Source organism: Eufriesea mexicana, unplaced genomic scaffold (genome assembly GCF_001483705.2).
Source record: "Eufriesea mexicana isolate 0111107269 unplaced genomic scaffold, ASM148370v2 scaffold1357, whole genome shotgun sequence".
Lineage (NCBI taxonomy): Eukaryota > Metazoa > Arthropoda > Insecta > Hymenoptera > Apidae > Eufriesea > Eufriesea mexicana.
Genome location: NW_016909472.1, coordinates 626530 through 642204, shown reverse-complemented (window position 1 = coordinate 642204; position 15675 = coordinate 626530). Strand labels below are relative to the sequence as shown.

Sequence of the window (15675 nt, the reverse complement as noted above, 5' to 3'; positions counted from 1 at the left end):
ATTTTTTAATCTGCTGCATTTAGTTTCAATCTCTCTAATAACAACTCGTCGAATAGGAACTTGGTTGGTTTCTTCGAAAGTAATTCAGAGAAATTGTAGAAATTTAAACGAAAAAGGTGCAAGCACGTGAACAACTTTAGATACTTCCTACGCGAAGAAAAATTTTAAAAATTTTAGATTGGATAGAAAATTGGAGAACAAAGCAAGTCGAGTGTAAATATGTGCATACATCGAGAATCGTAAATAAACGGAAAAACAAACGCAAACGCAAATGCAAATACAGACCAACGACAAATCTGTAAACGATATTTTCCATAAATGTAAGATTTACGCTTTTCGTTAGAAATTCTATCCAACGAAATAATCACGAGGCTACGAATAAATAGTCAAAATATAAGTGATGTAAACATTTCAGAAAGACTCTACAAATATAAGTTGAATTTTACAAATTAAGAGTGATCAATCACAGTAGAAATTGGAGCTATCCGAGAATTTTTGCGGACCGTTTCTTCTCTATACGATCATCTATAAAACATGAAAACAAATTGCTGGTATAGGTTTTCGTCAGATTACGATCAATCGACGTCTACATTACTAACGTCACGAAGACTACAAGGACTAATTACCTGCACGAAGCTTAATGCACTTTATAGATTTTACTGTCAAGCCGCATCCGTGACGGAGTTAATAATAAAGCAGGGGTGGCACGCGTTTTTCTCAGTTTCTTTGTATCTGAACTGGGACACGTTGAAACTTGGCCGATACAATTCAAACCGTGATTAAATCACCTTTGAATAACAAAAGCGATCTACGGTCCACCATCGTCGAAAGCGCTGATATACCGGATCAAGGGTGATCGCGCGACGGAAATGGTGGAAAAATCGAAAGGATGGAAGTGGATGAATATAGCGGTGGCGTGATCACGGCGGCAAACAGCATGGCGGAAGAATCGCGGTGGAATCAGGGTGAAAGGACGAAGGCCGATTTCGTTTCCATTCCGATGCGTCGAAGATTAAACGTTTGCGGGCAAAAATTCCGCGTTGTTAAGTTGAAACCGGGAAGAAAAGCAGCGGCCGGGTCGGGACAAAAGCGTGGAAAATGTAGCGTGAAGCGAATGTAAGTTACAGCCGTGCTCGCGACACGAAGGAAGAAGGAGAGAGACGCAGCCACTCGGCGAACCGCACACCGTAAAAGGGTGAACACGGTTTGGGTGCTCGCGCATCGATCCAACCACCCCGGTTGATTCATCGCGCTCTACCGCCACGCTATTGCCAACAAGAAGGGACAACACGCGCGCACACACTCGCACACATTCGCACACACTGGCATACACACGTACCGGTATCGCTGTAAACCACGCGAAAAGTGTCCGAGTGCCAGTGACCGAAGAACTGACCGCGAATGATGTCTGAATACTGGCGGATCAGCTGGAGGTATTTGGTGTTGTGACGCTCGCTCAACACCGCTGCACTGCTCCGACGATCGTCCACCCCCGGTGGTGTGTGACCCACGATGTAAACCTGCAAAAGATTCCAGCGAACATCGTGTTATTCGGGTTCTTCGACCGAACAGAGGTTTTTGTCGGTCAGGTGGTAGTTTCGATTGGTGTTAACGTATTTCCCATTTCATAGCTTCTAGGCGTGCTTGTATATGTGTGTATACAGGCTGTCCCACGCAACTGGAAGCTATATCTTGGAAACTGTTGAAGCTAGGAAAAAATATGACGAGGTAAAATTAAACGATATCGAACGACTCACGTTCTGAATGTAATTTTATGCGTCTTTACGTACTGTTGAATGTAAGAAATACGGCTACGTCATTTTTCTAAATGGTATTTTGCGATTTTAATTACACTGCTCGACGTAGTTTTTTAATTTATACGAAAAAGCACTAAGGTATTTGTAACAAACTTTTCAGATGAAACACGGTATTGTATGATAAGAGAAATTAAAATATTGAAAAATATTACTCTTTTCCATGTTTTCTCGAATGATGTTTTCCTTCAAACATCTTTTCTATATCCAATATGAAATCTGTTTTCGTGTTTTGATGATTCGAATTTAGGATATACATATAAGAAACTGCTTTTCATTCACAGGCATCAAAATTTGTTTATCTCTCTTTTTATACTTTTATATTTTTGTGCTACTATTTTCTGAAGAATAATTTAACTGCTTTCTTTGCTAGACATGAAGGATAATGATATCTTTGTAGGGGGTCCTCCCCCACGGTTGTTGAAGTTGGCTAGGTCGCAGGTATCCTCGATAGCGGTAGTGCTAGAAGGGTCGAAAGGAAAAGGAAGGGATGCGTTTCGTCTTGGGCCTGTTAGTTGACTCATCGGTAAGGCTACCCTAGCAGGCCCTACCTTAGACCGGGATACTATTGGAAGGTCGGAAAGTTGTATGTGTAGAAAGTGGAGGATTTTCCGAGGTTTTTTCGGAATCTATCTAGTGGCGAGGGTGAGAACGATTGTCTCTACATCTTTTTGCGATAAAATTGAGAATTATGATACCCATGTCTGCTCGAAACTGAAGGTAACACATACGTGGTAGTTTCCTTTTTATTTCTTTTAATTTAAAAATGATAGTTCAAATCGTTAAAACTTCACGAAATTTAGTATATTTAGTTAGTATATTTTCGCTGAGACATTCTCGTGTACTATTACACATTATTGTAAATTATGCGTTATATTTAATATTTTGTTAATTCATTTGGTATTTAATTATTGGAATTACAATTAATAAACAAAGTGACTGTGTTTATTCTTTCACTACTCATAAATACCATGACGATGCAAAGAGTTATCGACGAGAAAGGAGTTATGAGAAAGTTAAATGTCAAACAAGAATATATAGAAATGCATTAAATTATGTTAAAGTTGTGCATTATTCGATACCATTTTATTTTACGTGATAACATCTAATTTTATTCCTAACAGTGTTATAGATATATTTGCTCTCAGTTAAGTGTGATGATCGAATATTATATTACACGAAAATTTGCCAAACTATAAAAGTTGGATTTTATTGAAAGTTTGTTGTATGTAGTACATAATGAGTTTTACATGAAGCAATTTTTTTATCGGCGGAAAATCTCTTTGAGGTGAAATTAAGTTTCAAAGTGCCGGTTTCGTTTTTTTCCTGCTTCGAATAAAATTTTGTTTCAATTTTTATGTTATAACGCGATAATAGGACACTAAAAATTAAATACTTTTTGTGGGAAAAGTTTTACTATATCTTATACTATTACAAAATTATTTATGTAAAAAGTAGGTACCGAAAAAGTGGAAAACGCTATTTAAAAAATTGAATGTCTAAAAGAGCGACAAGAATACTGAAAATTCGAGCGTTGATTTAATCTGTTAAAAATGAAAAATGTATTTTATTTTTAATGAAACACTGTGAGTATATAGAGATTATAGTAGATTATACGCATAATATTTTTGATGCAGAATATTACATGAAGTGAATATATTACAGACAGCACATAGACAAGATGCTTTTATGAAACTGAATATTATGCTCTTATTATTTTACCACCTTTTGCATTGATTGTATGCCTTCATTATTTACGTAAAATATCATGATTTAGTTTACATTTGACAAAGGTGTATCATTTTTAAATATAATACTATTATTGGTATAAACATCATCTGACTGTAATTTAATACCGAGTGCCTCTAAAATCTCAAAAAGGAACAAACGTTTCACAATCATTATAAAGCTGATTCAATGGTGATTTTAACGAAATGATTAGAAAACTGAGGAATGCATTTAAGGAAGATAAAAAATTCCACGTATATATGAAATACATAAACCTACGGTAAAGAGGAAGGAATAATTTATACACGCAAAATTCTGGATGATTTGAGCAGTAATATTCCATTATTTATAAATAAGTATATACGAAATTCTCGTTCATAAATTCGTTTACTTGTTGAGGACATAGTATGAAAGTTTATAACTCGTGAATATGGATTCTGTTGATTCCATTGATTCTAGAATAAAAATACAAGTATATTTACTCTATTTATTAAGAAAGTCTCTATTTATTTATTAAGAAACGGTATTACGTGAAAAAGTAAGACAAATAGAACAAAATTTTTAACATGGAAGATTCTGTTTTCAAAACAATTAATTTAAAGTATTCATTAGGTATCCGCACACTTGATTGTATTTGAAGTTAATAAACATCGTTGTGAGCTGTTTTTACTCGACATAGTATAATTGTTGCATATAGTGCAATGCAGTATAATACAGTTAGTTATTTAGTGGCTAATTACAAATACTATGAACAGAATATTTATGCAGGAGGAATTTTATTACTTTATTTCTCTTGAAAACGTTGCCAGTTTTTCCGAGTACACAATTTGCATGGAAAAAATTTTCTGCGCACGTTTTCTGACGTGTTCGTCTATTTTAATGTACCAAACGATAAACCAATTTTTTCTTTTAATTGCTCGACACTTGTATCTTTTTCAAAGTACATAACTGGATTAACGTTTCTCCATGCATGGAACGTACAGCCTAATGCACGTGTACATGCTTTATTCATACGATAAAACTTTATTGTACATTTCGGTCGCATTTTTTCACCTAGAGTCACCCATTTGTTACGAAACATCAACTATATGGCAGAACTGTTTTTGATAGCAATAAGCTGTAATAACGATATCGATATATTTCATCCCTATTATATTGTATAGTAAGTCTTAGATGTATTATTTATTCCATTCTTTCTCTTTCCAATCATCGATTTCAAATAATTGTTATTTTTTATAATTCAAACTTCGAACTTTTTGCCAATAAAAATACGTGTCCACTTTGCTGCAAAATAGTGATTCACTGCAACGAAAATAGTTAAATAGTTAAAAAGTTAAAGCATATCGCATGGATTAGAATGAAAGAAATTGATGTAAAAATTTGTCATGTGTAAAAATAAAAATATTTACGAATCTTGTCTCTGTTGGCTTTTTAAAGTTTATGTCGTAAAAGCGCAGCAATTTAAAATTAAAAATTTGGAGAGGGGGAGTAGAAATACTTCCGTGACTTACTCACTATGTGTTACGTATATTAGTATACAAACTTCAGAAAAAGATTTTTTAAAATATAATTTGTGATTTTTTAAAATATTCTTCTTATGCAGTTATATTCTGATGAATATCATTCAGTTGAAATGTCAATTTCTATTATTTTAGAATTCATAAATGCTTCGGAGATCTATTATCATTTGAAGGATTATTTTATCTCTGCAACTTGTCATTCGAAAGGTATATAGCTTTCTGAATAAATTCGCAAGCTTGGACAATTACGTGGAAACTCAGGATTACAGAAGATACTTGATCGCAGTAAAACTTCCATATTTCTACCTTTCAGTTACCCCCTAATTGTGATTGACATAGTATAAGCTAGTGCAGAGTCGATAGTCGTACTAGATGTGCCTCTGAGACAGATTCTGCATTCATAGGTTATAGATGATAAAGCGGATTGCACTAGTTTATGGTGAACTATACATCACTTAATCTCTATGTCATTTCTGGATCAATGTTTCATGTTAATAATAACTTTGAGCAGTTAAGACGATAATGGAACGGGGACTTTAAGTACAGCGACAATACAATTTTATTATCGAAGGATGACCCATTTAAATCGACATATACGAATATATTTGAAATTGTTGTCGATAGTAAACAAAATTCTTGATAAAAGTTAAACTGTTTTAAGGGACGTATAATGTAACTAAATTTTTTCTCTTTTGTAAGATTATATGATGTGATGTGACTTTGCTTATATAAAATTATACCTTTAATGCATTAATTGATGCAACTCATCGTTTGCTACATAAAAATACTAAGCTATTTATGATAAAAAGTCACTAGTTTAAAAGATAGTTTAATTTTAATATCAGGTAACGATTTTAACTCTTTGTAGTCTGAACTTTTTTCTCACAGGAAAGTAGCACCTCGATGATGTTTTGAAGAATAAAAGCAAAATAATCGTGCATAGATTAACACATAGAACTGTTTTACTCCGGTATTACATGTACCACCCATGGCAAGAAAATTGTGGCTAAATTCTGTAATACGTATTCTTTTATTGTTTCCGTCTCGACAATAAACAAAAGTTTAAATTATTTTTCGTTTTGTTTATACTTCATGTCAAACCGATTTAATATTCCATTTGATATTTATATTATAGCAATTTACATCTAGAAAGTTACAGTGATTTAGATAATTTAATATCGATTATCATCACATAAAGCTTTCGAGAAACATGCAGGTTAATATTAAATAATTCATATTATCCCATATATTTAGAAGATAAAACGGTATCCAAGATATAACGTTTGTTGTTTTCCTGGAATATTTGATTTCAGGATAATCATATAGCCAGCGGTAATCAGATACCATATTAAAACTTTATTTACCCGGATATCGTTTCTCTATGTACGAAATTCCCTGATGAAACCTTTTTCCACGTCCTTTATTTCAGAAATTCATATTTAGAAAAAAGTTACACAGGACAGAGAAAAGTGATTTATTAAAATTTCTTTCTATTTATTTTCAACTTCAATTATTTATTCTCCTGAATTCATAACCTACAAGCGATGTTTGCTCCTTTTATTTGTTACGTATTCATATTATTAAACATGAATTCAGAATTTTTCAACGATTCAAAGTGGAATTACAAATGACTACTGATCAGGAAAAAAATTTCCAATGTAAATCAGGCAACGGAAATACATAAGATACCAATAGAGTCCACTTTACCAGAATTATTAACAGAAGGACCATAAAATCAATAATTTTTTATACTTTAAAGTGGAATTGTAAAACGACTATGTGCGATATGAAAAGGCGGATTCTGGACTCGAATACAGCAACGAAAAATGCCGAAGAATCAGTATAAACATCCATGTAACAAAAATTTCATTGACTAGTGTTATCTATAGATATTCATGATCAACGAATAACTGCGTATTTAAGTACACTGACATATTGACGAAAGTTTTGTATACAGGGTGTCTCAAAAATCATGGGTCAACTGGAGGAGTAGAGATGTAGTGACTTTACATGCAAAAATAAGTGAAAATAATAGGAATAATACTTTTTCACTTAAGGCTTTGTTTTCGAAAAAAATAAATTTGGGAATTCGTCAGATATTCGGGATAATCGAGAACATACGGACATAATCTTGATTTAAAAAATACTGATCTATCCTCATATATGAAATAACACAAATTATATACAGAATAGAGAGAAGCATTAATATAAATTGATATCACGAAAATAAAATTAGTAATCGTAACAGGAAACAAACCACAATCTTTAGTGTTTAATATACAAAAGTTACATACGTAGCCGTGTAGTGTTTCCCATATAATGTAACCCATTTGCATCCAAGCGCGGAATAATCCGCGAGCTGACTTGTTCCATTACCAGTTGCTGAATATTCTTCATATGGCACAGATCACGATTGATCCCTTTTGTGAGCATCTCATCTAGATCGATTCATTGTATTCTTAACAAGTTTTACTTTTGATGTGAAAATTCTTTTAACTGCCATTATGAGTAGGTGTTGATATGCGCGCGATGATACGGACTAGTCGTCAGTTGAACGTCGCTGATGCCTGAACACGACACCTTAAGTAGAGCCATGATGCAAATGGGTTAACAATAAGAGAAAAGGTTACCCATATTTTCGATCTTTTTCCTACAAATTTCACCTGCTTGCATAAAAACCAGATACGACGTGTTCCGTCGCGGAACAAAGCCAGGCCCTAAAGACCCCGGTATAGTCTTCCAACGATCAAATCCTAAGTGCCCGAATGACCAGAACATTGGAATTTTTTAACGTGTCGTATCGTCGTTGCGTATTGTTGGAAAACTTCCTGTTTATTCTTTCGGCTGACCCCAGGCACGCGAAGCAATGCGACTCCAATTCAATAAAGTTAGGCGATGATAATTGGGATTCGGCTATCAAAGGGCCTGTGGGTAGTCAGGATAAGTCCGCGTGCGTGGTACCCTTAACTTTAGCAAGCTAAGGGGCTATAAACAGATATCTTCTAGACGCGGTTATTTTCGATAAGGTCACCAACGCGCATGGTGATCTTTATGCACGTCACCTTGATGGAAGGGATTCCTCCACCACTGTCTTCGCTTGAGATGACCGATTCGCGGACCAAGCAAGCGTTATTGGTCCCATTTAACTAATCAGGGCACCGTTAACCCTTTAGCGAACTCTTGATTTTCGTCAGCTCGATTACTCGGCAAATCTAGGTGTCAGTCGTCCTTACGTCTTTCAGCTCTTACGTTGTCTATCTGGCGTTCGACTACCTTTAAATTTCGTGAAACGTTACTGTCTTAGGTGTTCAACTCGGTTGCAATATAGCATTCGACATATTTTAGTCCTTCTTCTTTCTCGCGATTAATTGAACCGTTTACTCGAAATTAATTTGGCGGGTAACACTGACAAAACGTAGCGTAACCTACTTACGACCCACCAGAATTCATTGAAGAATTCAAACGCGACGCGACACGACGAAATAATAAATCAGGTACGAAAAAAGAAAAGAAGAAATTTGTCAACAAGATTTCATTTTCTTGGAATAGAAAGATTTCTTACATATTTTTGAGCGCTGAATCCAAATCTGATAATAAAACCCGATGAATATATTTAATTTAGGGAATAAATAAATAAAGACCATGAATTTCTCTTCTCTATACTATAACGTTTTAAAAACGCTAATTTGTTCCCAACATTTTTATCAATCCATCTTCTTTCGTAAAATCAAATTTGATTTATAGTCGTACGACATTTTCCTTCGAGATATTCCGCTTTAGTGTTACTCAGGAAACACTGAAAATTATTGTACATACTATCATGTTGTCACGCACTCTGGGTATTTGCTTTATTCCTCTCACGTTTCAGGAACTCGTTACAGACACATGTAATTTAAACTACCACTCGCTTTCGTTACATTCGATCTCGTTCCTTCGGCGTTAAGCGCAATCTAATATACTCACCTGATTCACAGGTTTCTCTCGCAGAGATCGTCACGTGACTGAGTCCCGATTAAGTAGGCGCGTGGAGCGGCAAGAAGTGTTACGTGGAATCACTCTCGCAGCAACTGTTCGTAATGAGCAACTCTCTCGTTAGCGCTGGTAAACGGAATTCCGTAAGCGTTACCGCGTCGCGGAATCAACGCGGAATACGAATCTGGGCCGCGAGTTGCCACGAAACACCTAATCGAGCACGTTCGCGAAATTAAACGCAGTCTACGCGGATCCTCTACCGTAGCTTAAAGCTTGTAAACTGACTGCTCGCGCTCAATTTCAGGAAGAAACTGAAGGAAAAGTAGCAGGGCGAACTTAAAGTTTCCAAGTGTGGGCATTATTATTAAAATTAACACGTGCTTTAACCTGTACGGAATAGTGCTTCAAATCCTCCATCTTGTTGCTTCCTTACTGCTGAATTAATGACAGTGATCGACACTCGCACTCGTGATCGTTATTGTGTTAACGTGCAGAGAATCGTTGTTTTTCTATCGAAATTTTACATTTTCTTTTTTAACGGAAATTCGTGTTATAGGCTCCACGTAATTTCCGAGCACCGCAAAGTTCCGATTATCCGGAATGTCCGATTAACCGGTACATTTTTATCGACCATTTCCCGGAATGTATTACATTCTATACTGGCATAATTTATTTTCAATCTCGCACAGATTGCATTTTAAGCTAAAACTGTATTTAATATATTTTATTTCGCATTCTTTATTTTTATTAATAAATTGCTTTCATCTGTTATCTGTGGTTATGTTTTGAATTATATTTTTCGTTTGCACCATTTTACGTATAGATATAATCCGGTTATCCAGCATATTTGATTATCTCGCACTGCCTTAGTCCCGAGTATGCCGAATAATCGGAATTCTATTGTCAGTTGCTGGCTCACCTGAAAGTTAGACCGATACGGTACGATGCAGCATATATTGGAAATTTTCAGAATGTAATCTTTGATACTTGTGCAGGTTTTTAATAACACCGATTATGAGTTTTAAGATGGATTTAGCGAAATTTTGCACGAAGACAGTGTTATCTCCGTAATTATATCTAGATAAATAATATGCTGTTATTCGTATATCTTTTCTTTGGCGTTACCTAGAGATGAATGATGTTGAAATATACATATAGAAACGTATGTACAGTTTCTTTTCCTTTTCCTGTCTTTGTAGTTTAATCACCTTTTATATTCTTATTTATATATCTGTTTACTCCACGTCAGAGCTATTATAAACGACCTACGAATTTAATGTAATTTGTACAAGGTGCATCAACTATCAAATACAAGGAATCGAACGAAGTATGAATCTTGAGGAACTGTTTATTACACTATGCTAATATTACGAGAATTTAAGATTGCTTAAATTAAGAGGCTTAAATTTTGATGTTCATTGCTTAATTACTTACAATTAGATTCCATTAACTCGTTCCAATTTCTACTTGAAGCTAGATCAATTGTACACTAATTGACTGTTACTTAAAAATTTATTACAACTTTATCTTCTATCGTAAATTAATTTTTCATTTATTTTTTGAAAATTTCCTTCTTTGGCGCTAATATTAAGACTGGAGCTACGGACCGGTACAGAGAGACTAAATGATAATAATTTTAGTGGTACGATGAACACAAATAATTATACGTATTTATGTTCCTATTTGAATAAAAGTCAATATTAATCTTGTCAAGAGCAACTATATATTTTCAGGAATTGCAAAAATAAAATACCTAAAACAAGTTATTTTAATTCCTTTAGTAATTTCGCTGTTAAGGAAAGAATAAATAAATTAAAAGAATTGTGTCTAATAAATAATGAATTATTTCACCAACGTCAACGCATTATAACGATACACTGATATATTAAAATTTTATTTTATTCAAAGTGATATGCATTAGTGTATATTGATGTATATCGTTGTTGTACAATTGTATATTTAATTTTATATTCAAACTTTTCGGTGTTCATAATTATTAATAAGAAAAGGTACTCTCCTTCATGAAGATTAGTGACACTATCCTATCTCAGAAAATGAAAGGTATATTTTCAAACCTACTTTCATTTAAATTCAGTATTAATGTATCAAACTTTTAAGTTTTTATGATCATTTTATACTTGTAGAACGTAATTTATGAGAGTAGTTGGATAATAGAACACGGAAAGTACTATATAGCTTGAGCTTGAGCGAAAAGAGAGCTATAGAAGAAATATAAAGAGGAAATGAAAACTAAGGAAAGATGGAAAAGAAGAGGAGTGTGAATGAAAGTGCATTGGAAGAAAGGAGATATAATTTCATGGAAGTGAGTAGTAAAGAGGAAATAGGGAAGTGAGAATAAGGACGAAGGGTAAAATTTTATTTGCATATTTCCCTTTTATTTATTTTCGTTAATTGCTTTGCCAGAGCTCGTGCTTCAGCTTGGTTTATATTTTTAAGTATCGGGTATGCTATAAAATTTAGAATTTAATATAAATATGTTCAAAATGTATTATAATTAAAGTCTAAATGTCAGGTTTTGTATAAAAGTCAATATTTGAAAAATCACTTTACAAATTTCGGTATTTTTGAGAAGCGGTGAAAATAATTTTCGAATTTTTAGGACACAAGCGAAATATGATTAAAATAATCAAGAAAATTTAAACGTATCTAAAAATTTTTGAATTGATTTAATACTTCAAAACACATAAAATGTCTACTGAGCAATTGCTTAATTCTGTTCCTATCCTAGATACAAAGTAGCCTGATTTAAATACTACTTTATTGGTTACTAAACCATTGTACTTCTGGATGAGCAGTAGAAGAAAATACGATAAGTTCTTTGATCCCTTCCATTGTTTGTTGTCGAAATAATTTATGATACTCTCTTATTTATACAAGACATGCATATTTTCCCCAGATAAATAAATGTGTTTGAACTATTTCTTATTGCATTTCAAAATTCTACTATATTACATTATGGTTTGTATGCTATCGTAGATAAATTATTCACCCACACTCCTTTCCACTTTTTGAATTTACTTTAACGTAAAAGATAAGAGTAAAACGAGTAAAAGTAAAAACTCGATACATTTTGATTCTGGTTTTACGTCGAAACTGCATTAGAGCTTATTTATTTCATTTAAAAGCACTCTTAAATTCCAAGCGTCCTTTTCGTACATTTTTCCCATCAGCTTTCATTTCATCCTTATCAGCATTTGCTCATTATGGTCTTTCCATTAATTTGAAACCGTCACTCATTTTTATGCAATCCAATCGTGATATTGGATCGATCGTACATATTCGGAAAGTCGATGTCAAAATTTAGACACGTCCCCTGGTATGTCGCTTAACGAAATAACGCCAATGCCGAAATGCAGTGAGTTAAAATTATTGATACGGATAGATAGTCGACAGAGATATGGAAAATAAAATGTTAATGAAAGAATTTTTCACATTTTTCGCTTGTACAATGCAGAACTTGTACCATGCTGGAGGAACTATGGAAAGAAATAAAATTATGACATATAGTTAAGAGTAATTGAATTATAATTATTCTTTATATTAATTCAATTGATATAATTATTTGAAATTTATCACATTTTCTGAAAATCTTTAATTTTGTCACAATTATTTATATAATTTTTAATATTTATATACGTTTGTACGTACTTATAGAAATGTAAGAGTAACAGTCAACGAATTGTACTATTTGATTAACTATTTTTTTCCCAAGCAGCGCGATCGCGCTCAACTTTGTTGATGCATGTACGTCATATTGTACCAACAAGCGCTATTGCGACGATTGGGATATTCCGACATAAAATTAAACAAGCGCTATCGCGCCGTTTGGACTATTTCGCACTCGATTAAGGCAAGCGTTATCGCGCTGTTTAGGGTTTTTCGACTGTGTTCTTCCGAAAACTTCAAGAGCTACTTGGGACTCAAACGGTTAAATAAATGTAGGATTGGAAATGACCATGGGGTCGGAAGAATGTCGGAAATGTTTGAACTTAGAACAAAGGTAACCGCGCGCGAGAAGACCGAGTGGATTTGTATGATAGCAGAGTACGATAGACGATTGGAAGTTAGTTTATGAGTGTGGCATGTGTTTGAAGTACCAGGTCCACCGATGATGCGGGGAAAGAGGCATGATTGAGAAGGAAAGCCTGAGTGCGGAAAAGGGATAGAATGAATGGTTTAAATAAGGGTGCAAGGGCTCAGAGAGTCAGAGAGTGTGTCAGTGTGCCAGAGTGTGTCGGTCAGTATGTCAGAGAGGAGTCAGTGTATCAGTCAGAGAGTATGTAAGAAGTCTAAGTTAGTTTAAGGAAGATCAGAAGAGCATACCCATAATGGATCTCTCTTGTTTCATAACCATCATTCTATGTATAAGCTTATTTTATTCAATTAAGAAGCCAACAATACTATCTTTAGTCCACCCAAATCTGATCCTACATAAATCTATCGATAATAAAATTGTTTTTGTGATTTTTCAGAATTTAATGACTTTCAATGATTTCGTGTAATACCATTCTGAAATTATTTCAACTTCAATGATCACGTATTAATGAGAAAAGCCATTTCATAAAAAAAGATGTGTATTACCTTAAAGTCCCATAAAATTTTCTTAGAGAAAATTTTGTTCGTGTACAACTTTTTTGCATCTTTTATCTGTATATAACACGAGGTAAATTAAAATATTGAAGACCATAAAGAGTTTGTTTAAACAGCAAAATGTGTTTTTTATAACAGCAAGAAATTTAGAAACAGGAAAAGAATATCGCATTATGAATCTCTCTTTTGTATATATTTCATAAGATAGATTGGCACTGAAAATGGGTGAAAAGCTTTTTCCTAAATCATTGATAATATCAGGTTGATCAAAAAACAATGTCGTCATCTTAAAAACGAAATGGTAGTCATTTTCTTTAAAATAAATAATAGTTTTATTGAATTCTAATCTATTTTCTGTCATATTGATGGTAACCATATAATTCTAATTAACATGTCATATTTAATTTATAAGGGATGCAAGAGAGTACTATTTACTGCTGATAGTATTTATTAATCAACATAGTGACTTCAAATATTTATTTACCTCAATTTTTGTTAAATCTGGAACATGTTTATTTTGTCACCTAATTAAGTTTACAAGCCTACTATATGAACTTGAACTTCACTAACTGGGTCTCAATTTATGAAGGAAAAAGGTTATATTACCCTTTCTCGAAACACTATTCGCCATGCTTATGTTCCGTTGTCATCTAGTTTTCGCTATGTTTAGTATTATAGAACGAATAGTAATTCTCGTTACTGGATCGCTTTCAAACTTGAATATTATTCGTCCCCTCTCTAGGCAAAGTAACAACACTCGTGTCACTGATATGTTTAGGCTCTATAAACAGTACGCCTGTTAGATATTGAGGGTGAGATTAGGTTGATGTTCAAGTAGTGGATGCATCTATGGAATACATCTTTGATTTTCCAAGCTTCAACCATTAAGTGGCCACTGTAAACCTATAAACCGGCTTGAGGTCTCTTTAGCTTAGACCACGAGACAGTACTATACATACATATCGTAACACAAGGATGTCAAATATTGACATGAATTCCATGTGTCACATCGTTTGACAATCATACGAAGTAAGTTCATATTTCAATTATATATTGTACAATAATAAAATTTTGTACCATTGTGTAACTTTTATCCACAATATTTTCACTTTCTTTATACCGTTGTTTTAATAAGGATCAAATATTTCATTTCGAATATATCAACTGGTTTTCTTTTCCTTTCGTCGCTGCAGAATGTTGTGTATTTTCTTATGGGATGTTTTATAATATACCTTCCACTATTACATTTTATTTAAATTAAATTAATTTATATTTAATTAATTTACTTTTAAATTATATTAATTTAATGTAGTTTAAAGTGAAGACGACTTTTCTAGGAAAAAATAAATAAAAGTGTAGATGGATTAGAATTAGATAAATATGTTGGAACCCGGATTTTAATATACAAGAGTGTCAAGTATCCCACTTCTGACACCAAATTTATGTTGGAACCCGAATTTCAATATACAATACGGGTTCTAGCAACAAGGCTACGTTGGACAAATACAAGTCGGTGGAGAGGAAAAAAATTGAACTCGCCTTTCGTAAATTTTGTAGGTGCTTATATAGTGTTAGTTTTTGGTGGGATGAAGATGACCATTGGCCCTTATTGTTAGTGAAAGTAGAAATGAGTCAATTGTTTTTGGACTCTGAATTTGTTAGAGTCCAGCGTTTATCAGCCAGGCCCTTCTAGTGACTAAGGGCCAACGAATCGTTAGTCATCGAACAAATAAATTATTATTCGTAGAATTTATTGTGCGAATTTTTTGTAATTTAATTTTCTCGTAACTGTAAATTACAATTTCATTCTTCTTTTCTATGGTTTTTAAAATTGTGCGAAAAGTTTTCTTTATTTTTCACATTTCTATTAAATAAAGGAATAACGTATGTTATTTGAATACTATAATAATTCGTTCTGTATTATTTTCATCTATTTAAATACATCATCAGTGGCAGTTTGTACCACCATAGAAAAGAGCAAAACTAAGTTACCTTGCGGTGAAAACAATCAAGATTGTACCTTTAGCACC

At 33.5% G+C, this 15675-nt stretch overlaps 1 protein-coding gene across 1 annotated transcript in view; it reads right to left on the bottom strand.

Moving 5' to 3' along the window:
* LOC108547994 (acid sphingomyelinase-like phosphodiesterase 3a) overlaps positions 1-15675 on the bottom strand; it is a 103845-nt gene that overhangs the window by 7572 nt on the left and 80598 nt on the right. Inside the window, exon 7 of the mRNA XM_017900746.1 lies at positions 1340-1520. Coding sequence (XP_017756235.1) covers positions 1340-1520 — 181 coding nt within the window. The remainder of the gene's footprint in view (positions 1-1339; positions 1521-15675) is intronic.